Here is a 26,296-nt window from a genome sequence, read left to right as displayed (position 1 = left end):
ATGCGTATGGGAAAACCGGCCTAGTGGATCTTGATTGAGCACCGGGGATCATATGACCGACGTTATTATGGTAATGTCAGTGATACACTTCAACTCTATGGGGAAGCAGCCCATGGGGGGTCCGAAAATGGGGTTGGTTGGGGGAAGGAGGTGGGACGATCGAATATAATTTCGTCATTAATCTCATGCCACCATAGCTAGCGCCGGTTAACTGCTTTTAATAATCATGATTTTTTTAATTTAATTGATTTGTCACCAGATTTCAAAGAAGGGGTGGGGCGTTGCGGTTCTAAGCATGATATCGGCAAGAACAAAATTGAACGAAGAGTTTGAAAGCTTTGGTCTCTCATCTTGAAAAAGTTGAGCGTTTAACTTGAGATATTAAGTTTGGTATTCATGATTTTAAATATTAAGAGGAATAAGAAGGTGATGAACATATGAAACTGTCCCCACTAAAGATCATTCTAAAATGTCAGATTGCACTCTTTGGTTTTAGAAATGGGAAACAGAGTTCAGTTTCACAAGTTTTCGTCCTCCATCTGTTCGTTAAATATGAAAAGGATCATTGAGGTGTTGACTCCCGAAAGTGTTAACTAGTTTTCAACGGTCTGTTGGGATGAGGTGGCTGCTCCTTTACTCGTGTAAATCTTGATTGCAATACAACACACTCAACTTACCGCTAGGTACAGATTTCGTGCTCAAATCAGCAGGCATGCTTACATTTAAACAACGGCCGTTCCAGTTTGCTTGGGGATCGAATCCAACACTCTTGGCTGGAAAGATGAACATCTTTGTGGACTACGAGTAGTATTGTAGGTTCGAATGGAATGGAATATAAAATTAGGCCAAAGGCCAAGCGCTGCAACCTATGAGGTGCTTCAGCGCAGAAGGGAAATTATTTCGGGCTGCTCTAGGAGCAAGAGCTCGTGCTGGCATAAGGCTAGCTCAATGTAAAACCACATCAAGGGAAATTGAGCGTAGAAAGGTTTGAAAGGTGTAACAGGAGGTGAACCTCGCACGGTACTATGAAACATCTGTTAGGAGAGAGTGGAAAGTATGGTGGAAGAAAGAAAATATAAACGGAGGCACTGTAAAAGGAACGGAAGGGGTTGCAACCAAGGGCCGATGGGATGCGGCATAGAACCTTACAAAGTAATGTCAATTCCACCTCGCATGCTTATAGTGCACCACGTGAGGTGCACTGACGTCATTAACCCTCTACGGGAGTACAAATTGGTTGGTTGGCTAATACCAGAACGGGTTCTTGCCCTGGCAAGTGCGGAAAGTTAAGTATATTGCTCAGTGTGACTCTTCGAACTCATTACAAATAGAGGCAGCAGTGGATGTATTTTATTAATGCAAAGATAGAGAGAACGGTTCTCAGTAAGACGTGTAAGGAGATTGTGGAAGACCAGGAATAGTTTTAGTGACTGACCGTGTTTTCTCTTGGTTGAAACAATCGTTTCAGGTTTATGTAGAGCTTAATCTGCAAACAGTTTTGTGAATGGAAAATATTCAGCTATAGGAGAAGCAAAGGTATATTTGAATTCAGTTGTGTATTCACTGCGGACTAGAGCAGTTATTAATCACTTATTTGTCTTCCTGCGCGTTTGCGACTTTTGTCAAACCTTCAAATTACCGTAACAACACTGCAAATATTTTAATTCTATTTCAGCGACGTTAAACCCTAATAATTGGAATATGGCACATACACTATCTCGAATATAGATACACAAACACACTAATGTGTGTGTGTGTGTGTATGTGTGTGTGAGAGAGAGAGAGAGAGAGAGCGAGAGCGTGTAGTCAGCGTCTATAGCTGTCTGTTGCAACTGTTCAATTAGGAATGAAAAATGCCTGCCTGATGAGAAACGCGAAAACAACAGTAGATAATGAATGACAGGAAGTAATGACCCCGATAGTTAGGACAACAGAGTCTATATCATTTCTAGTTCTGTGGATGACATCATAAATCGGACCATTCTGTATTTTAATTGCGGTCGTATTTTGAGCCTTGAATTAGCAGTCATTAGGTTAGGCGATTTTGTTGCCATTCTCTCTCTCTCTCTCTCTCTCTCTCTCTCTCTCTCTCTCTCTCGTCTTTGTACCGTTTTAAAGATATCAATCTTCCGCATAGAGTACGCAGCTTAGGAAAGTAACTCCGTTTGTTTAGATTGTCGTTAGCATTTAGGCATAGTTTGTTTGTATGGTGTTTATACGTTGCATGGAACCAGAAGTTATTCAGCAACGGGACCTGCGGCTTTACGTGACTTCCGAACCACGCCGGGAGTACACTTCTATCACCAGGAATACACATCTCTCTAACCCCTCAGTGGAATGGCCGAGAATTGAACTCGCGGCCACAGAGGTGACAGGCAAAGACCATACCAACCACGCCACTGAGGCGCTAGCATTTAGCCATCTATAGTTACAGAAGCGCAGTTTCTGCGCTCTTCGTCTGCATTCGCGCTAAGGCACAGAGTCGCACAGCTTGAATACACACGCTGCATTGTTGGTAGCACATATGAAGGGTGGAAAACTTCACAATGGAATAGCAATTTATAAAAATGACATATTGAAAGGTGGCCGAAGTAATTGGGGACGGACGGAGACGCACGGCGGGGGTTGCCATTGGGAGAGAGTAAAGGGTGGGAGGGAGAGTGAAGGAAAAAAGACAAACGAACGAACGGACGGATAATTCAAAAAATGAAGTGCAGGGTTAAAATAAATAAATTGTTGCCGTGTTCAACTCTCTGCCTTCGACGTTTTAAGTTTTAATTCTAATCTCTGAGCAGTCGAGGGAGAACTAGGCTTCATAATTACTTCATGGAGTCTTTTTCTCTAGTATAGCTCGGACGCACTCAGGAAAAACTGCAGAGGAAATATAAAACAAAAAACTGAATAGTGAAATTTAGTCTTAACCTTAGACGTTAATTCTATTCTTATCTCTATGTTTGGCAAAGACTTAAAAAATACATTATTCTCTAGAAGCAGATGATAAATAACGTCCTTGAATTTCAGTATTAGCAGAAGTATGACTGTGACGCGGCTATGCTAGTGCTAGTTCATCATAAGCATTAGATTAATTAAGAAAAACTCGCGATTCCGTTTCCATGTGACTGCATTGCTTTCTTTTATCAAATCCGTTGTAAAATTAGACTGACTTCAATTGACGTCACATAAATTCTAACTGAATTTTGTCCGATTCTTTTGTTGCCGTAATGGCATCATACAATTCTCGTTGCAAAGATATATGGCCCAGTTGTTTATTTTGGGAATTAGCGATAGACATTAATTAGCCCAACAACGAGTAGTTACAAACATTGAACATTTATCACGTACGCCATTCCTGTGATACCAAGTACCGTTAGTCAGACGGATGACTGCCTCTCTCTCTCTCTCTCTCTCTCTCTCTCTCTCCTCTCTCTCTCTCTCTCTCTCTATAATAACTTGCTTTGTTGCAACGCTGTTAAATACTAACACATTCCCTCCCCCATTTCTTTTCCTCTCTCACAGACAACATCGTAGGTAGAGAAAGAACACCCCCCCCCCCCTAAAAAAATAACACACCACACTCATACTCACGAGTCACGCATAAATAGGAAAATAGGATTGAAAGTGAAATTGTATTAGTACACACCTTTTTTTTATACAGTTTTATCGTTGTTATCTCTCTCTCTCTCTCTCTCTCTCTCTCTCTCTCTCTCTCTCAATCGAGTAGTGTGACATTCTTGTCATCGGTCGTTCTACAAAATAATTTGCCTATGACTCATATTATTGCGAATATTTGTTAATACAAAGAACATATTCACATACTTAGAAAAACTTTTTTGCTTTTTTAAATAGTCTCTATTAGTACAAAATAAGAAAATTTTCAGTAAAAGCCCATTAGTAACATTTTAATGCAAGCCTGCTGACTCTCGGACAGACTAGCATAACCTTTTGACCAAGGAAATAATTATGATAGCGGTAATGTTGCATAAACAAGAGAACTTGTCATCATTAAGAAACCTTGTCTTTGCTTCATGGGTAGTCGTGAGTTCGATTCCCCGCTCTGCCAACGTGGAGTTAGAGGAATTTGTTTCTGGTGATTAGGAAATTATTTCTCCGTATAATGTGGTTAGGATCCCACAATAAGCTGTAGGTCCCGTTGGTAAGTAGCCAATTGGTTCTTCCTAGCCACGTAAAAGTATCTAATCCTTCGGGCCAGCCCTAGAGGAGCAACATTAATCAGCTCAGTAGTCAAATTAAGATAGACTTAACTTCTAGCTTCATGAAACGTCATTACGTGTATTAGCTTCTAATTGATAGTTTTTTTTTTTTAGCTAGACTCATTTCTTAGTATATGCTGCGTTTCCTAAATCCAGGTCATATGAGAACAATAATTTCGGGTCCCTCACACATCCATTACAATTGATTCAATGTACTGTGTGCAGGGTTTCTTGCTGCCGTCAGTGAAATTGAACAACGGTGATTCTGATTAGCACTTGGATGGGTGACCCGACTTGAACGTGAGTGAGGCTAGCAACGGCAGAAGTTATTTTTTGTATACAAGAAATATTTGGCTAACAGCAAAGGAAGAAAACCGGAACACGAAAAACAGTCGAAGACAGCAAATGGATACGTTGCCGAGCTAGTGGTATTCATCACTGCCTTAAAACAAACATTCGACCTCTCTTCTTGGACTTGATAATGAAGGGGAGACGAACGCGAGAGACGCATACTCATTACAGCCTCCCCATGAGATCAATCAACTGCCTCATAACATAGGGCATTTTGCTCCTTTGTGTATTGCCCTCTTGTCCATTACGGAAATGCCTTTCGATTGATGACTCTCTCTAGCAGCAGTTTATTGTTTAAGTCTCCCCACCCAACCCCACCCCCACCTCGGCTTGCTAAGGCTTCACTTAATGGGAAGAGGAAGAGGAAGAGAAAGCGACGGTCTATGATATGTTTGTTGCCTTTTGAAAGTTCGTGTCCCTTTCGCCCTGCAATTGCAGTACGCAGGGAGTATTATGTCTGAAATCGTGCTTATCTATAATGATGAATTATATATTTTCTGTTTGTGACCCAGGAGTCTATTTATAGTTGTTTGCACTATATTTATACAGAGCAGTACTGACAGATGACAGAAGTTTTGTAATGTTTTCTGTAATGTATTCAGTCTCTGACAATATCATTATGTTCATGATTTTACTTCTCTTTCAGGTTTGGCGGTTCGAACGCCTTCTATAAGCTGGATCACAAAAGAGCAAGTGGTTGACATCGGCTCCAGTATCCAGCTGGAATGTTCGGTGCAGTACGCGCAGGATTACCCTGTTCTTTGGGTCAAGAGAGGGTCGGGCGGTGTGCAGGATCTTCCCATCTCATCGGGTCCTTCGCTTATCCTTAGGGACTCTAGATACGCTCTCAGACACGACGAAGGGTCCGCTACGTACATCCTACAGGTATGAGAGGGCACTCATCGTTTTCAGAGCTTTGATTTAATCTGATTTGATAACTGCAAATTTAGCTGTGAAGCCCCAAGCGCTCAAGAAAGTGAAAAGAGAAATTAGAGTGGTTGGACAGCAAGATGGGAGAAAGGAAGTGGGAACTGAGGTAAAATAAAAAGGCTAGAAAGTTGAAGTGGGGGTCCGAAAAAACGCTGCAAACTTTCAGTATTGCCCCCCCCCCCCAACCCAGATGTTTCCAAAGGCGATTTTTTAAAATTTTTCTGTCTCTGATAGAATCCGCAGAATGGTTGTGTTTGTTAAAATGTTGGGAGACGGTCGTGTCTTACTGCCCGAGTCATTTTATGCCGATTAACCTTGACCCTTTTTTTTCATCTCGGTTAAGGACCATAACTTTATTTCTTGCATTTGTTGAGAACGTGTAATCAGCAACCCCGCCCACTGGCAATAAACAAGGTCATTTGTAAACCCTTACAAGTTTGTAAATTAAAATTGGGATTCCTTGGTGTGAATATTGTAAGTGCAATCCATGAATCATCGTTGGGTACCCTCAATCTTCACCCAGTTTTTTTTATCAATTCGATAAATGTGATTAAATAAAGTTATTCCAATCTATTATGCCTGAACTTAACAAGACATTCCACTTCATTTTTCTTTCCCTCTTCTGATTAACTGTTCATCTAAAGTAGCTCTGAACACCATTACTGAACGCCCCTCTCAGCTCCCCGTGCCATAGCCTTTCCTTTGCGTTGTTGATGTTAATGATCTTCATCACTGGATTTTCATCCACCGTACTTTACCACTTACTGTCACTTTGCCTCTAGTATTTGTTTGACATCGCCTTTGGAAAACTGGTATACATGAAATATTTTATACAATTCCACTGAAGAATCGGGTACGGGATGTAGATTCCCTTTAATCATACAAGGTAAGGCTAGAAGGTTGTAGGGAATAGTTCGCAACAAGGATGGGGTTTGATCGCATTCATTTTTCAGTTTTATACAAATATAGCTTTTCTTAAGCCCCTTCCCAGCACCTTTTTCCTAATCAAATTCTGAAGTAAAATGGATTTTGTCAGTAGCGAGACCATCAAGTGGTAAAACAATCACATTCTTACATGTCAGTCCCCCACCCCCACCCCTTTGTTTTCCAACCCTCGCGTTATTATTAAAAGCTAATTACGTAACCACTTAAGTTTGCAGTAACACTATTATGTCAATGTAGCTTATTCATAGTAATAATTTTGCGTATTCCAGATCAAGGATATCCAGGAAAGCGATGGAGGTGATTACATGTGCCAAGTTTTGATTGGGATCAACAACAGAATCACAGCCAACGTCAAACTCTTGGTACGAAGGCCTCCTGTCATTTCGGATAACTCGACCAGGTGAGCTATGCTGTCTCGTCTCTTGTTACATTACGCTACTGTAATTTAAAGTTTAGAAGTGTACCATTACCTTTATTTAATTAATTTTCCAAGTAAAACACGTATAGAAAAAATGAAGTGTGGTTGAGGCATATTACGGCCAATCTCAAACACGAAAGCCTCATCATCAATAGCTATTTTAACAATAGACTTCGCTGTTTACTTTAAAGGGAATCAAAGACTGGTACTGGGCAGTTGTGACAACCTGGTACATGTACAGATCGAGTTTGACAACGATGCTATTATAATAGTGCACAGGATCCTTGTAGTGCACTATTTCTTTAAGTGCAGTTGTTGGAAGCGATAGGGGGACTAATCCTTCTTGGAATAGATTTTTTTTTTTTTTGAGCTGGCCAAACTTTATAACTTGCGGCGATGGCTTAAAAAAACAAATGATGGCTTAAAAAAACAAATAAATCCAAATAAAATTTACAATCTGAAAGTTATCAACATTAATTTTAAGATGTAATGCTGCTTCTCTAGCGATTTAGACCAGCAAATGCGGACTTTGGGAGCAAACTTTAAAGTGTTAGAAGGTCTGATTAGAACAAAAAATAATTCTTAACTGGTTTTCTATGTCCTCTCATTAGTTTGTGGGTTGTTTCCTTACCCCTTAGGCAATGTGTTGTTTTACATTTCACCCTCTATTGGAAGGTAATTTGTTTTAATTCATTAAGGAAATATGAAATAAAGTGAAATAAAGAAATTTAATAATATTACGTTCATCCTAGAAATTCCCATGACAGAACATGTGTACGTACCTCACTGTTTTCTTTTGTTTCCTTAATTCTTATCTATTATATAATTAAACAGAACTTTATGTTCTCGAGAAGTGGTTGGAATAACATCTTTGCCCCTTGGGAATCTAATTATGTGTGCCATTTGGTTAGTTATTTAAATTTGTGCCGTTTGGTGCAGCTGGAAAATACAGTGGGTCGAGCCTTAAACCACCCATAGCCTCCACACCATAATCTCAAGTGTCCAAAAGAGCCCTTAGCACGATTTTAAGAATAGTTTTATACAGAACGCAGTTTTTCATGCAAGTATTTTACTCATACTATTATACTGTTCTCTTATTGTGCGCTTTGAAAGAATGCTAGAAAAAAAATGTTTGTTCCACAAGGTATGGTACATTATATAACTTGATTCAAGGGATAGTGAATAACTAAAAACTGGCGTTATCTTAGTATGGAGTTTTGTATAAAGGCTCCCAATTTTAGTTATTCTTCCAGATAATGTTTTACCAATACTAAGGAGACTACCCATAACTCTATATATTTTGGGTGTCAAGACACGAGAATTTTTTATTGCTGGCGAAAGTCGAGTGTAAAAAATAGTAAAATACCTTGGAAACTAAGATAGTTTCATATTCTTTACACTAAATCTTCCCCATTCCTTTTACAAGTATTATAATGCTTCTGTTTTTCATTTCAGGTCTGTGGTAGCCAGCGAGGGCGAAAGTGTAGAATTGTCCTGCTATGCTGGTGGTATGCCCATTCCAGATATCTCCTGGAGAAGAGAAAACAATGCTATTCTTCCTACAGGGGGATCAATTTACAGGTAAGATAATAATTGTAAGTTTGAAGTGACATAAGTAACTTACAGCTGTCAAAATACAGACAAAATTTTTACTTGTATGTACGTATATGAAAAATGTTTTTCCTAAAGCATGGTATGCGTAAAATTATAAAATTACCCAAGATATCTTTAGAAATAATCTGAGCTATATTGCTTTTAAATTGACTTAAGTTACTGTGTTACCAGTACCCCCAAATGTTTTCATTTACGACCCCCTATATTTTTCATAGTTATAATATTCATATCTTAGAGCTTCTTGAAGCTTTGTGTATACTACATCCATCTGACTGCCCGTTCTTCTGTCAATAGTATTTTAGTTAATACGTCTAGGTTTTGCGATGAACAAGGTTAATGAAACTTGGCTGCTATCCTAAGCTTTATTTAATTCAAAATTATAAAATTACATTTATTCAGAAAGAACAACAATACCAATGAATAACACTGATACAGAGATTATACATGCATATAATTACAAATACTATTACCAGTTCATACAGTACAGGAAGTTGGAAGAATAAACCTATGTTCACAAAAGTATGAAATGTGCATAAAAGACAAACCTTTATGGAAACATACTATCACAGATTTTATTAGCGTTCTCTATATATTCAGTGTCACCAAACACAGATGGTAAGCTTTCTCCTGTCAGATACTTTGTTGTTGTAATAAACTTGGATCCTTTATTTTGACCCTTCGCCTCCCTCACCAGGTCAAAACTTTTTGATACCTCTATTGTAGATTGACTTATGTAATTTCTCTGGTGTTGTGACATCAAAAGGTCACTGGTGCGAGTCAGTGCAGAGAAACTTGTCAATATGGTGAGTAGGATATCAGACATAACCCAGTCAGAACAAAAGGCTGATGGTATATAAGCTGGCAACAAAACTGTGAACATTTAGTATTTAAAAGTAATGCATAAAATAGTTAAAGTGGCCTTGCTCAATACATGTTTTCAGGACTTTTTTGGCATAATGTTATAACTAGCTTTGCTAAGCTGACATTAGTGAGCCTTTATATTTTCTACCCAGAAAATTTAAACTATGACTATTTAAGACAAGGTATGCCTTCTATGACAAACGTGTATGTTAGTTGAAGATTATATTGAGGGTACTGACTGTATATGCAATCTTCCTTGTTTAAGTACTACTTTGAGGTGTTGCCAAATTGTTTTTTACCAATTTTTAATGTTAATGTTCTGAACTTGAAATTTTAGAACTCCATCAAAACTTTTATGATTCTTTTTTATCAATAGGGGGAACGTCCTTCAGATTGCTAATGTCCGCAAGGAGGATAGAGGTACTTACTACTGTATTGCAGAAAACCAGGTGGGACGAGGTGCTCGCAGGAACATCAATGTTGAAGTAGAGTTTGCCCCAGTTGTGACAGCTATTCGTCCTCGAGTATATCAGGTAAAAGAATTTCTGGTTAAGTTAATCTTGATGATTTAAAACCTAATTCAAAATGACTTGAGTATTGCACTGGATTTAAGAATTTAGTTCTCCAGTGTAAGTATTAGATAGGCCAGGCCTTTATGTAAAATAAAGTATTTATTAGAATCTGCTGCCATTGATAAACTACTTATTACTCAATAGCATAGAATATTTGTCTAAGATTTTGAAAATGGCAAATTATCTACAATATGTTAATATCACATCCATAATACCTTAGGCTCTCCAATATGACATGGATTTGGAGTGCCACGTAGAAGCTTATCCTCCAGCAGCCATCACTTGGATCCATAAGCAGGAGGCCTTAGTTAACAATCAGCATTATAGGTAAGGCCAGCCAACATTTTTTTTAATGCTGTACATTGTTTTAACAATTGGCATTATAGGTAAGGTAAGGACAGCCAACATTTTTCTAATACTGCACATAGTTTTTACAAGTTACTATTTTCATAAACGCCTTACTTCCATGCAAACATATCTAAAGATACAATGACAAATATACATTACTACATAATCCTGAAGCTTCATTTTTCTACGTTGCCCTCAAGCATGTAGGCAACAGGAATGTACATTACTGTATATTAGGATTAGTGGGTTGATGTATATGGAAAATGCTTTAATTTGGTAATACAGTGGGTCATCCCTAAGTTGCGGATCAGCAGTCGCGGGATCAGTTAGCCACGGGTTTTTCCTTGGACCGCTTCTCAGTCTATATCGCTGGTATGAATTGCAGAATTGCGGGTTTGCCTGTGTTGGTATATTATGTTTATCGGTTGGCTAAGCCTCGGCCACGGTCCGATAACCACCATCATACATGAGACTCCCATTATGATATAAACTGACAAAGGTAATAAAACCATTCTCACCTTATATATTATGGCATATCTTCATAATAAATAGCCTATTCAAGGAATAATTCCATATAACTGAAATCATCTTGTATTCGGAGTGGCAAGCAACAAAATGAAAACGTGCGCGAGTTAGTCAACGTAGTGGTATATGGTTGCGTTCAGTGACCCTTGTCGTTCAGTAACCTTTTAGAAATTTTAATATTACAGCAGTAATAACATATTAATTTTTAACTCTAACTTTGTTATTAATTTGGTAGTATATACGTAAATAACTTCTCCGAACAACGCAGTCATACAAACAATAATTGTCATAGATTATCGTATTGTTGTTTGTGATTGGCAACGAAGCATAAACATAATAAAACAATATTTTACTTTGTATATTATTGTCATAGCTTCATAATAAAAAGCCTATTTGAGGACTAATTCCATATCGGTGAAATCAACTTTTATCTATGAGAGGCCAGCCAGCTGACAATATGTACGTACGTATGTATATGAACGTCAAATTACTGTACTTTGTATATGAACATCAAATTACTTTATGTATGTATATGAACATCAAATTACTGTACGTATGTATATGAACATCAAATGACAGTAGTGTTAACAGCAGCGCTATCTTTTGACATTTTAATGATACCAAAGTAATTATGGTAGTAATAACATTTAGAATAACGTTCATTTTTCAATACAAAAAATCATGATCATTTTGGTAGTATGTAAATAATAGTTTAGAATGAGTGTATGTACATCGCATTGTTAGGGATTTGTGGCAGTGATAAAACAAACTAAATGTTTTCCTTTTGGGCTAAGTGTTAAGAAAAAACAGGATATAGAACCGGCTTTGCTAATTCGTTTATTTTGATATCTTAGGATACAGTAAGTAAAACATTTGTAATATTAACAGCATCTTCACATAACTAATTTTTCATAAGATACTGTTGTTGCACAAGCTAGTCTATATGCAAAAGGTTATTGTAATCTAAGTAGTCTTAGATATACATACTATTACCCAATTTCATCATAGGGAAACTTACTACTATTTCCTCGGATAGTGAAACACTTTAGCATCATTCAGACACTTTAATAATATAATTTCAAACACCTGGATACACTACGGTGTACTAATATTTAAAATTACTAGGAGTATATACACAATACATAAATACTACAGACATACGCTATATACAAAGTTAATCATATGAATACTACTCATCAGTGATCAGTGTTGGATGAAGACAGTGCTGAATTACGTAATGTAGCTGTGCAGTGAACAGCAAAATACTACATACTTACTACATACCTGTAAAAAATTAAAAAACTGTTAAAATGCCAAATACATTAGTATATGTACAGTATTACCTTAAACTGTTATGCTAAAAGACTTTGTATGTATAGTAATATTTCCAAGATTAGTAAATCAAATGGGTACTGTACTCGCCTGTGATCAATGTTGAATGTTGACTGAGGATGCTGATGATGATGAATTGGCTGTGCAAGTCAAATGAAAATGAATTTATGACTGCACAGCAAAGCAGCGGAGCTACATCTCCCTTCCTCCTCTTCAGGGGGCGCTTCAGGGATTGGAGAGGCTTTCTTCACCACTGAGAAATAACTAGTGATAGGCAGCTGCTGAATCTGCTCCTTCATTCTGCTCAGGTGTGCATAGGGGCTCAATGCCCATCAATGCTATTAAAACGAACTTTCAGGCATGGTCTAAGCAAGGATCCCGTTCCAATGTAGTCTCCATCACCTCCTTGAATAACCTGATGTAACCACTCAAAGTCCAAGGTAAGGGCCCCGTCCTCCTCCCCCTCATTCCCTGAACCTGCCAAGTCTTCGTCCTCGATGACAGAGTCTGTCATCACCTCTAGATCCTGGTCTGTCAGGAGCTCGAAGTGAGTGTCGATTAGGGTTCCAACTTCATCCATGGTGATGTCATGGAATCCTTCTCCACCAAGGATCTTGGCCAATTTGACTGCATTGTCAATGGCAGAATGTTTAATTTCATGAGGAGAAAATCCCTTATAATCATTCACACACTCCAGCCACAACTTCTTCCAGCAGGAATTTAGGGTCTCCTCCATATCCCTGTGGTCAGTTGATAACATTCAGTCAGGTAGCGATCGTGAATTTTCGCCAATATGCTTTCAGCATAAATTCACTGTTGTCCATTACCTTCACTAGATGATCGAGGGAGCTCCGGGTGTACAGTGCCTTAAGGCATGGATCACGCTCTGGTCCATGGGCTGCATAAGGGAGGTGGTGTTCACAGGGGGAACTCGGTCTGGATTCCCTCATAATAAAGATCAACAGGGTGGCTACCGGCGTTGTCCGTAAGCAACAAGACCTTGAACTCTATACACATGTCGCTGAGGTATTCCTTAATTTGTGAAATAAAGCTCTGATGGAACCATCATTCCATGAGGAGTTTGGTGGTCCAGGCCTTGGAGTTATGCATCCAGAACACTGGGAACATGTGCATATTTTTATTCTTGAGGGCCCTTGGTCTTGCAGACTTGTAAATTAGTCTTGGTTTCAACATGAAGCCAGCCACATTGCCACACTTCTGCAGTTTTTGCTTGGGCCAAAAGCAAAAGTGATTTGTTTACCTACCAGTCGCGCGCGCGCGCCTGTCGGACAAGCAGTTAACTACCGAACCCCTTGTTCGAAAGCTTACGACCTATCCAACTGCCGCTAGTACCTTCCTATTGTAAAAGGACCTCAGGTTTGTATAGTTAGGAAAAATGCAATTTTGGACAAATTGTCATATTTTTATTCTTGAGGGCCCTTGGTCTTGCAGACTTGTAAATTAGTCTTGGTTTCAACATGAAGCCAGCCACATTGCCACACATAAGGGTCGCCTTATCCTTGTGTGCCTCGAAACTCGAGACTCTGGCTTCGTCCTTCATAAAATACGTACGTGACCACATCCTCTACCAGAAGAGGCCAGTCTCGTACATATTGAACACCTGAAATTGTAAAAAAAAAAAAAAAAAAAAAAAAAAAAAAAAAAAAAAAAAAAAGGGAATTCGGTTAATATATGTAATATTATTAATAAGGGAATGCAGTTAAAATATATATGATTTTATACTCTGTAATAATATTACAAAGTTAAAACCAACCTGTTCTGGACAGTAGCTTTGTTGCTGATTATATTTTTGAAGCTCTCCGCGTATTTCTCTACAGTGTCCGCCGATAAAGCTTCACCATGCAACGAAACACGTTTTAACTGGAACATCTTCATGAATCGTTGGAACCACCCCTTGCTGGCCTGAAACCCCTGAAGAGCTGATGAAGGTCCTCCTTGGTGCACACTTCCTCTTCAGATTGAGGCTTCATCGAAGCCTAAGAATTCTGCTTCTTGTGCTATGTTGCTGCCATTTGAAATTTTGGTGTAAAGTTGCCGTGCCTTCTCACCGATGAATACACAGCCGTGGGGAACGTTCTCCATATGATAGTCATGTATCCACAGTGCCAAGGCAGACTTCATCCGCACGACCATCCTGGTCTCGCACCATTCTCATTTTCTTAGCGCTGACCAGGAAACATGCTTAATGCCTTCTTTATCTCGGCCTCCTCCTCCTGGATGTACCCAAAAATATAAAGAAAATTCAATAATTAATTGTTACAACATATATATGTATACATATGGCATTATTTGTACATTGTAAAAACTTTTGTTTGTAAATGTTACTGATTACATGCCTGACCGTACTTTCATTGACCGCATCATGGCAACCTAAGGCCATGAAGCTGTTTCCTGCCTTGATCATGTCAAGCAGCTCTACCTTCTGCTTAGGCTCTTTGCCAGAAGCCTTAGCAAGAGCAGGACGTTTTGGAGCCATCGTATGGATGAACAAAATGACTGAAGCGAATTTACCAAGATGTTGACTAAACGAATTAAAGAACGCTAATGAGAGGTCAAGACGCGAGAGAAGGCATATAAAGATGCAATGTATCGTGTACTTTGCTCATGCGCAGGTTCGGCTCCACCTCTGTTGACCTTGGGGAAAACATTTTTCAAGACAAATAAATACACTACAGTACGCATTGATTACTATATGTTCCTGTGATTACATTAATATTACAGCATGGTACTGTAATCTGTACAGTAAACTTTTTTTTATCACAAATGTGTATTCATACACAAAATACATGTTAACATACATATTAACATAAAAAATACATACGAAGATTGCTGTGAGTCACGAAACCTACACTCTTGTTCGTATACGTACTATAGCACACAATGTAATAAGTAGTTTCACTGTTCTACAAACTACCCACATATTTGGTATGTGCTGTAAACTCATCATAAAACATAGTTTTACTGTTTTTACTGTAAATATAATTTCAAAATAATTTTACAAAACAAAACAAAATTAATAAAATGCATAGTTGTCTAGTACGATGTGCTGCAGGTTGGGTCTGATGTTGCCAATTCAGCATTTTTAATGGTAGCTTTCATTTTCTTGAGGTAGTAATTAGCAGGAAAATTTTAAATCTAGCATCTGGCAGGAAGACTAGCATTATGTTTTTAATACTTCTAACATACGTATTTTGGCATAAAATCTTGATGATGTTAAGTTGAACATTTTTTTTATTCTACTATGTTTGATATATCATGTAAAAAAACGAAATCTTGCATAACCATTTTCAGGACTAACAAAATAGGTTTCGAAATTGTTAGGAATTATATAAAGTAGTGTACAAGTACACTACATTAGAAACATATTTAAATTGAAACGGAGAGCAATCGGTTGAAATTAGCTGGGAGGCATGTGGCATATGCTGTGAATTTTTTTAGCACTTTATGGAGCAAAATCTAGCAAGAAATTGCCATTCCCATTTGGCAACACTGGCCTAACCACGTTTACTAATGTTGCAATACTGAAATGTAGCGTTCGCAGCGTTTTTTAAATTGTACGTACATAAATTGGTAAGTTGTGTGGCTTCCAAAAGCCCTGCTTCTTTTATGTGTTGTGGGAAAGAAGCCTAAACGTCAGAGGAATGTTATTATTTGTAATAGTATAGTATATATGTAATATAGTAACATTGTCATGTGAAAAAGTGAAGAGATGCTTTGCTGCATAGCATTATCATCATTATTCATCGGATTGCACAGCTAAATCATTGTCATCTTTATTAACATACACCATTGCTAAATACCCATGTGATTTACATGATTTTAATATTTCTCTTAACTCTCTCCCTCTCCTTGTAAAACAAAACAGGCCCACGTGAATAATAGTAGTACATGCATATGTAGCCAGCCTATTAGCCGTAAGCCATAGGCTAGTATATAGTAGTATGGTACTACATACACATATTATTAAGGCTAACATTGTAAAATAACTTTAACTATATTTAATTTAGTTTAGGGTGATAATTTAAGATACGTTTGGTGTTTGAAAACAAGTAGACAGTTATAAGCATTTGTATAGTGGATCTTGAGTGGTTTAACTATTGACGCAGGCAGTTTTAAGCAATTTTTGATGGGTGGCCAACATAACGCAGGTATTTGCTTACCACGAGGGCGGGGGTCCATCTCTGGGTCCTTTCCCCCACAATTATCAATGCCCTGCAAATAGCTAGAATCCGCGAATACTTAAAACTGCCAATTTTGTTGGTTCAAACTCAAGAAAAATTCACTAAATATGTTTATACCTGGTTTTTTAAATTTTTTTTCACAAAGTGCATTTAATCATGAAATTGATATGAAAATACAGTAATTTGTGGATATTTCTCATAGAAAAATACCGCTAATACACCAATTTCCCACGAATAATGGTCCATAGAGAATTCTGCAAATAAGTTTGTCTGCGAATGTAAAGAACGCGACTACAGGGGTCCACTGTGCATTGTTTGTCCATTACAAAACCCATAATCATAAATGACTTTTTTCACAGTACAGAAGGGAGGGCAAAAGTAGGAGATACGAGCATGAAAAAAACTCTAATGTAAGGTCTCTTTGGAACCACACTGTGGTAGAGCTAAAGTTGTATCTGTTTCAGACTGGGAGCTTTCCATAAAGCAGTGGGCTGTTTAATAGATGTATGGGGCCCCAAAGACTAAGTCTCGGCAATAAAGAGGTACTCCATTCCCATAATTGACTTATCAGTCTCAGTGAGAGAGAAAAAAAAAAGTGGATAACATTCTGTTCTGACATTGTGAAGTACCTGATTTCAGGTCTGTGGACAGAGGATAACCTTCAGCTGCACATCAGCATCTTGGAATGGATGATACACTCCTAGCTTTGTTAACATTGCCAATGGTGTGCAATGGGTCACTCCACTGTGTTGATAAGCAAGGAAACTACTGTATACTGGTATCTATTAACAAGCAGGGTAGGAAAGTTTCTCTTGACCTCCACCAGTTGGCTATACATCAGCAGATTACGAGTAGATGGTTTACCATGCCATTGACCTTTCAGCCACGTAATTCCATGCAGGAGAAATGTACCAGCAAACCAGTTCAGGTAGTAGGGGCACAGTTGAACATAGTGAGCCCTTCATCTTTGCATGGAGGAAATGCTTTTCGGGACTGAAATACACCAGTGATAGACTTATTCTTCTCACGGCTAAACAGATGCCAAAGATGAAGGCAGCAACCACAAGAAACAATTTGGTGGAATCAGTCAAAGCCACAAGTGCAGTTGTCAAGGTCAGCATGGATAAATTAGTTTTAATAAATAACCAAGCAGTTCACTGTCCATGATGTAGGCACTGTAGGGAATAATGTGGAAATCACAGGCATATCAGATGGGTGAGGAGGCAATACCAAAGACATAGCCAAAGGTAACAAGATTGCAATCAGCTAGTCCCGACATGAATCCATGGCTTGATATCAAAAATTAAAAATGCACCAGTCCAAACAATCTACAAAAGAAAAATCAGCAGCCCTTATAAAATCTACCAAAGGCATACAATGGAGGAAGGACATAACAATGAAGGATAAAGACACTGGTGCAGGTGAAGTTGGAAGACAAGTAGGTGGGACAAAGCCAGATACTAAAGGAGAGGTAGTCTTTTAAGTGATAGGGCAGTCTCCTGAGGAAGAGTTACCTTGGAAGGGACAAATAATCAAAAAGTGCAAACCAAAACTGACAAAATTTTCCACTTTCACCCTTTAGCACTAATTTTGTTTCAAGGAGAGACATACTGGACATGAGCATCAGGTAAAGAAACTTAAAGGCTTCAGAAAAAATATTGAACTCTCCAATGAATGAATGTTTCTGTATATGCAGAGATCTTGTGAGCATTACACTTGTAAGCTCCATTGGTATATGAAAACAACAGAGAGAGAGAGAGAGAGAGAGAGAGAGAGAGAGAGAGAGAGAGAGAGAGAGAGAGAGAGAGAGAAGATATGAAGGAGCTGCATGCATCCTCCCTCTAAACTCACAATTATCTGAGGCATAATGAAAGTCACAACCTAAAGCCCCACAGGTGTGGAAACAAAATTAATATCTACAAAAAGTGCAAAATTTCATATTGAGGAGTGTAACCTTTAATACTGTGGGACAATGGAACTTCAAAATTCATGTGTGAGCTTACAAATGACCCCCAACTTACATGGGGCTTAGAATTGTAAATCTTAATACCATGTAAACTTAACCATGGCACAGTTATTTTAGTGAAAAAATTAAACCTTTACATATTGCCTTGGTGTCTAGCTATAGCTGACCAATCCATAGTGAGTTTATCAACTCGAGGAGTGGTGAGCACTCGGTAGCACCAAAAATTTGTTTTCTTAGTAGTACAGTACTGCTCTTGCTTTCATTCTGCCTTACGATATATGATACAGCAGAACAGTACAATAGGCTTTAAGAGATCATTTATAATTCCTCTCACTTTCTCCATTTTTCATTTAAATGCTTGTCACCAAGTAACACACCTTTCTTGCATTCACTCTCAGCATTTTTATGGAAGGGTTGAATGAAGGGAAAATTTTGTAACTACCATTTTTCATGTGGCTTATGTCCATAAACATCAACTGTAAAAGAAGAAGAGCCAATTCTGGTACAATTTCTCAAGAGATCCTAGATACAGTATGTATTTTCTTAATTGAATTTTTCCATAAATTCCCAGGGTAGGCACCTTGAAACCCTGAACCTTTGGCAAATTATTTTATCTAAAAATTTTTAATTAGCTCCTGGTTCCAGTGAGGAACATACAAAGGTTATTTTAATCCTATCACAGGACAAAATTTGGAGTACCTTAGATATGACTGCATGGAATAACTCGAATACAACAAGTAACATTGTAAACAAAAACAAAAATGACTAAACTACTATATGCAATCCTGCAAGTATCAGTCAAAACAAAAGTAAGAAAAACAACAGGAAATCCAATGGAGTCTACGCACAACAGCAAGTTAAGATGTTGTTGGTCTCGATTCAATCAAATCTTTGAAAACAAAAGTTTACCTAATTAAGGGGGTTATTCATCCTATTAAAGAAATTAATTTGTAAAAGCTCTTTTGACTACAGTGCGTACGTATTTGTTTTTTAGACTTTGGTAACTATTTATTTTTGCACTGATTATTAGGCTTTGGTAACTATTTTTTGCACAAATATAATTGTCTATCATTTTTAGAACGTACCCATTTGCATAGCTAGGGAATTAAAATACACCAAGTTGATGAAATGGAATGTTTTTAAATTTTCTACCCAATAAAACATTTTGGTAATATCAAGGAAGACTGCTTGGCATAATTTTTTGTTAATCAGTCAAGTTTATAGGAATTTCCACGTGATATATTTATTTCAATAAAGAACTGTCTACCCGTGAGCAAACATGTCAAGTTAGGTATGTATAGAATTCTAGAGGCAAGCATTGGGACCTATGAGGTTATTCAATGCTGAAATGGAAATTCACAGTAAAATGGAAAATGGTTTGAAAGGTGTAATAGAAGGAAAATATAGCAGTTGCACTTTGATGTTAAGACAGAAGAAAAAGATTATGAATGAATGTAAAGTACTGTAATAGGAATGAAAATGGTGGTAGCTAGGGCCCAAAGTGATGCTGCACAGAACCTAAGTAATGCCTACAGTGCACCACCTGAGGTGCAATGATGACATTACCCTCTACAGGGGTTAATGTAAGCATAAACATAGTATTTGATTTATGGATCTGTACAACCAGTGCAGCCTTCTATTAATTTTAAATGAAAGCACAATAGTAATGTACAATTATGTAGCTTAAAGAATTTAGTTTAAAGACATTTTTAAATGTTTTGTGTCATATATGATCAATCTACCATGGCATCATTATAACTATCTGCAACATTTCAGAGTCTCTCAGTTTGCAAGTGCTGACGAGTTTACAGACACTACACTCAGGGTTCTTACCATTGAGAAACGACAATTTGGAAATTACACCTGCATGGCTACCAACAAATTGGGTCAATCTGAAGCTACCGTCACTCTTATTGGTAAGTTGTATTTGAAGGTTTGGTCTTTGTAATTTACCACTGATATTGTCAAAAGTTAAGCTTAGGTGATCTGAAATGCATCTTTACTTTCATATCAACGAATTTCTCACAGCACAATTTAAAAGAAGGGCAATTCTACAGGTAGATGGCACCTCAACTAGAACAATTACTCCAGGATTTGCATGCTAGTGTAGAATTTTGATCCAGTCTTAGAAGACTGTAAAGAAAGAAGGGGAAACATTTCATGATGTGAATTAAATAGCAGTACAGTAGTGTATTTGGGTAAAAATTGGGTATTCAACAAATTCTCCAAGGGTAAAGTTTCCCATGAAGTTATTAAAAGTTATAGAAGTTTTGATACTTTATTTTTAATAATGTCTTATTTCCATTATATATACATATGGTATCCTTTCTTCTGGTGTGAATTTGTTTAAATACTATAATATAATCCATTTGATAATATGCAAACTCATACAGCTATTGCAATAACACCCCTGTCTTGTATGCAATTACCAATATAGTTAAATGTTGCTCCGAGGATGAATTTTATTGACCTGGGCAGTAAGTTAGGGTACTCCTTTCAAACTTTGGTTACTGCTTGCCACCCTTTGAAAGTATTTATTTTCCAATGGGGTACAAAATAGCAGAATTTTCAATTTAGAAGTTACCTTACTATACTTTTGGTAGTGCTAGTACAGTATCTTTAGATTATATCTGAACCATGTTGAAATACTGTTGCAAAAGTGTATTCATTAGCCTTTTCAGTGAAACCATACATTTATAATCTGTAATGCATCATGCTAGAAATTTTTTTTTATGGCGCAACAGTGAAGATGGAATCATTTACTGAGGGACATAACATCTGTAGGAAATGCATGACTTGACAAAATATGAAACTATTGTTGCATGTGTTTACTGAATTAAAATATAAGCCCAGAAATACTGTGTACTGTACTGTGCTGTACAATTTTCAGACTAGCATTCTGTTGCATTAAGCTTATCTATGATGGTGCTCTTTCTGCTGAATGGAATTATTCTCTTTTCTTGTCTCCCAGATTTTAGATTGCAGTATATTGTGCTTTCATTTGGGTGCAATATGGTAGGTAATAAATACGTCAGAGCAATCTGTTAAAAAGATTAATTTATATAACAAATGCCACATGCTTTTCAGGTGGATAAAGTGCCACCAACATTGGATGACATTATTTTGCTCATGTCTGAATGTGATCATTAGACAGGACCTTATTTTTTAACTGGAATATGCTAATTTAATAGGAAAAAAATTTTTCCCAAGTGTTGGAACTCGGGGATCCATGTACATATTGGCAGTGCATCTAGGGCCAAGTACAATGGAAAAGTATTTGCAGTTGCTCTTGAATATAATTTAAAACCTGAAATTTGCTTTTAATTTTAAGTGGCATAAGCTTTTAATTGTAACTTTCAGATGCTACTAGTAGTAGCATGGCTCATCATTTCCATTAAACTGCATGACAATTCAATCAAAGTATGTCTAGCTCTGTTAAATATCCTGTGTAGAATATTGTTAACAGTAATAATGATTTTGGTAGGAGTGCCACACTATAGAAGATTAACCTCTTCAGTGTACATTCATACTAAAGTTGATAGAACCAGTGTAACAATATTTCACAGTAGTACAGTGCATACAGTATATGACCCTGCAGTTTGCTTGGCAGTGAAGCCTGAGCTTACTTGTATTCATTTGTCAGATGAAGTCAAGGCACTGCCAAATGAATCAAGTCTATGGGACACAAAATGGTGAACCCAATTCTTGCTGCTGCTGCTTCTTGTCTGGCATCTGCCTTGCCCCTTGTGACTGTATTATTTCTGGTCATTGTAGAGACTACCACGCCCGTGTGCCCGCCCGCGTGTGGCTCCCTCAGCTATTCTGCTACCTACACGCCCACGCCCTCTACCAAGGCAATCCTCGCCCTCTTAGCTGCCATCTTCTTCAGGAACTGAGAGGTAGGCAGCATTTGGAATTCCTGTATGCTGGGAATTCACCATGTATGCTAGTCTTCTTCTTCCCTCAACTTCTTAGTATGATGATCTTGCCTTAAGCTACAGAGCATGACCACTGCACGAAAGGCACTTGGCATCTTGAACATGCATTATGAGTACTGTATCACGCTGTGCACATTTTGTGCATTTTAGCTCTTAACTTTAATGTAGAAATTTAAAACTTTTAGTACAAAACAGTAATTTGAGAAAACTGTACAATTAGTTTTTTCATTCTAATATGCCAAGTAATATTACAGTAACTTGTGTAAATGAGTTTAAGTTACCGGTGGAAAGGTTGATACATTACGTATATTCTTGATGAATTTACTGTAGAAGTGTTTGCAACATTAAGATAAAAGACTTAATCTTGACACTCAAAGTTGTGAATTTTTATATAAAACATTTTATATATTATATAATATATATATATAGATTTATTTTATGATATATATATATGTATGTATAGATGTTTGTATATAGTATGTATATATGTATGTATATATGTATGTATTATATGTATGATGAGTATATATATACGATATATGAATATTATATGTATATGTATATATGTATGTATAAAATATACGAATGTAATATATGGAATAAATATACTAATAATATATATATAATTATATATAAGATATTATATAATAATATCTGTTTTAACTACATGCAGGTGTTAGCTACACTTAGGCTGCAAAGAAGTAAGTCCTTTCATTTTAATCATGATTTGACTGTTCAAAGTACTGATAAAATTTTTTTGGATGTGAGTGCATCTTCAAAATAAATTTTGAGAATTTTCGAAAATTTTAGTATATCTAAGACAAAATACTTATCAAAAGTGTAATGAGAAATTGCAGTAGTATATAAAACTCATTAAACTTTAAGAAGAGTAAATACTCACAAGTTTGTTTCTTTTTCAGAACACACTGTACCAAATATCCGATATCCAGGATTACTGCTTTATACAGCAGGGGGTGATAATCCCAGTCTTCAGATGAACCACATCCTTATCTTTTCACTGTTGGCCCTTATTTCTTCACAAAATCAGCAATAGTTACCACGTTATATTTGCATACATTGAATAGTTTATTTGTATAAATTCAGTCTTTTAGTTTCCAGCAATATGACTTGGAAAGAAATAGCAGAACACATAGCATATGTATTTCTTTGCATTGTTGCTACCATACTGCCAAGTGACATGGCTCGTATGATTTTAAGTTAACCAGGGCATTCATAGGTTTCGGATTTATTTTATTACAAACTAGGTGGTACAGGATTGAAAGTTTATTAATTGGTTAAATACTAAATCAGATTTTTACCACTGAAGGATGTGCCTATATATGATAGATGTATAATAGTTAAAATTTTCATATGTAGGAATTGCGTTTAAAGTAAATTTACCACTTTTGGTAGTGGAATTGTCTTGGGCCTCATTTTCCGTTTTACATTAGTGTTTTCACTAACATTCTAGCAGAAGTAAATACTTATCTTTTAAGAAGCAGGAAAAGTACTTATTAATCATAGGAAAGTCAATGTTGTTTACTGGGATGTAATTCATTCAAATGGCTTACATTTTGTTTTAAAAAATTATATACACCTTGAACAGAGGTACTATAAATGTACTGTATACCCTAACTGTGGCCTTTTAAGCTACTGTTAACTATTACATCATCACAATCAAAATATGCAAAGTTGAGAGAAGTTTACCACCAGTTTTATGATCTCAATGTTTCAATTTGCTCATTCCCAAGACATTATGATATCTGAGCTTGCTCCATGTGCTGGATGTTAAGTTATATACAAAGAAATGAAAGGGAAGAAAGTGTAGTTTTATAAAAACTTAAGTCATGGTTGCAAGGGACATTTCTATTTTAGCCTCCGCATAGTAACTTTAAAGTACAGCATATGATGTTTAATGCACAGGGAAAGAAATGAAAGAAAACAGTAGTTTTATAAAAACTAAGACGACATGGTTGCAAGGGACAATACTATTTTAGCCTCCGCATACTCACCTCAGAGTACGGCATATGTTGTTTAATGCACAGGGATAATTTTCAATTTAATATATCACACGTGCAGGGGTTAAACAATAAAAAGCTGTGATGCCTGATACAGTGGTCACAAGCTTCAATAACATACACACTGTACATAGTTAGTTTGTTCTCCAGTACGTGCAGAATGTGATACTGTCAGGATCACTGTTCAATAAAAAGGGGAAAGTAATACAAATGTTAACTTTAAAGGATATGACAGTCAGCTTTCTGTTGTAACATTAATGCTGTATTAACTTCAGTTTATCAATGCTGAAAAATGTTGCAGGTGATTGGTAAATAGTTACACTACATGCAGATAATGGACAGTTTTTTATTTTTATTTTTTTTATCAGCATAACCTTAACACTCAGGAAGCTGAACAATGTGGTCCATTAAAAAGGTACAAATATTACAAAGAAAATGGGTACTTTGTGGACTTCCCCTTAAGGAATCATAAAATTACAATTCGGAATTTAACGAGGCAATAAGAATACTTAGGCTAATTATTACTGGATTCATTTTTATGTGAATTGTAGGAGATATACAATTTTTCCCAAATTTCATAGCTTACAACCATACGGTTTTCAGGAGACGGTACGTAGGTTACTGTTGAATCCATAGGGTTTGTCATGCTGCATTTTATAAGTAAGGTATTTGTATAAAAATAGTTGTGCAATTTAAAGTGTATGTATGTATATAAGGTGATGTGAGCATTCCTATATTACATTATGTATGAAGCATGAGTGTGAATGAAAGTGATTTTAAATCTTATATGTTGTGGTTTGAATTATACAATATTTTGTATGTTTTTCTGCCAATAAAAAGTCCTCATGATTGTTTTTATTTTTAACCATTTTGTCTAGTTTTACTACTTAATTAGTTCCTCGTTGGACAAGTGGTTTTCGCACTCGACTACCAATTCGATGGTCCGAAGTTCAATCCTCTGCTCAGCCAATGCGGAATCAGAGGAATTTATTTCTGGTGATAGAAAATTTCTCGATACAGTATAAAGTGGTTCGGATCCCACAATAAGCTGTAGGTCCCGTTGCTAGGTAACAAATTGGTTGCTAGCCACTTAAAAAAAATATCTAATCCTTTGGGCCAGCCCTAGGAGAGCTGTTAATCAGCTCAGTGGTCTGGTAAAACTAAGATATACTTAACTTACTACTTACATTAACATGTTACAGATTTTAGTACCTTACAGATTTTAGTACCTAAGTATGAGAATATGCTTCGCAATTACATACAGCCATGAGAAGAAATCTCATAAAACCATTTAAACACGGATTAATGGTTGAGGTATAAAAATTACAACAATTTTTAATTTTTATTTTTCATAGCTAACAAACCTGCAGTATTGAAGGTTAATTCTTCTAGCGCCAGCTGGAAACTGGTTTAAAAAAAATATCTAAAATTGTGTAGGACAAGGAATTGGTGGCAATGGGCTTTGGCCCCCAAATGTTGGGAGGCAAGAGGTGGGCAGTAATACATTAAGGCCGCAGATTTGTTAAGTTATGTCCACACGAGCGGACCTGATTGTAGGGCAAGCATGTCTTTGGGCTCATATACCGGGCAAACCAGCAAAATGGTCGTGCCCGTGTTGGGCAAAGTCACCAGCCGGTTTCCCATTGCTGAATAACCACTGGTTCCATGAAACGTAAAAAACCATACAAACAAACAAACACCAGTTGTTTCCCAGTGATCTGAGTCAAGTAGGTACTGGTGGTACGACACTGCCAGACTTACGTTATCATAGGGTCTCCATAAAATGAAAATTAAAAGGACTGTTTTGTCATAAATCTTTGTAACTTGAGGATGACTTGGCATTTAGTATACAAGCAAATAAAGAAAAGCCAATGGGTTAGGTAACTGGATCTTACATAAATAAACAAAGTATCATAAGCAAATACCTTATCAATTTGAATATAGAAATACAAAATATAAAAAAAATTTTGAACGTGATGAATGTAGGAAAAATAAAGGCAAAATCCTCGAAGGGAAGTGAAACTATGGAATACCCCATTGTTTCACTTTCCTTCGTGGCTTTTGC

At 36.9% G+C, this 26,296-nt stretch overlaps 1 protein-coding gene across 1 annotated transcript in view; it reads left to right on the top strand.

Annotated features, from left to right (window-relative positions):
- LOC135215807 (lachesin-like) overlaps nt 1-25,080 on the top strand; it is a 395,715-nt gene extending 370,635 nt beyond the window's left edge. The window contains exons 2-9 of the mRNA XM_064250792.1: nt 5,209-5,447; nt 6,707-6,837; nt 8,311-8,436; nt 9,707-9,863; nt 10,123-10,229; nt 20,052-20,191; nt 22,050-22,174; nt 23,134-25,080. Coding sequence (XP_064106862.1) covers nt 5,209-5,447; nt 6,707-6,837; nt 8,311-8,436; nt 9,707-9,863; nt 10,123-10,229; nt 20,052-20,191; nt 22,050-22,171 — 1,022 coding nt within the window. The 3' untranslated portion in view covers nt 22,172-22,174; nt 23,134-25,080. The remainder of the gene's footprint in view (nt 1-5,208; nt 5,448-6,706; nt 6,838-8,310; nt 8,437-9,706; nt 9,864-10,122; nt 10,230-20,051; nt 20,192-22,049; nt 22,175-23,133) is intronic.
- The last annotated feature ends 1,216 nt before the right edge of the window (nt 25,081-26,296 follow it).

The sequence above is a fragment of the Macrobrachium nipponense genome, chromosome 11, assembly GCF_015104395.2.
Source record: "Macrobrachium nipponense isolate FS-2020 chromosome 11, ASM1510439v2, whole genome shotgun sequence".
Classification (NCBI taxonomy): Eukaryota; Metazoa; Arthropoda; class Malacostraca; order Decapoda; family Palaemonidae; genus Macrobrachium; species Macrobrachium nipponense.
Note: the sequence above shows the minus strand (reverse complement) of the source record. Positions and strands in the feature narration are given on the sequence as shown.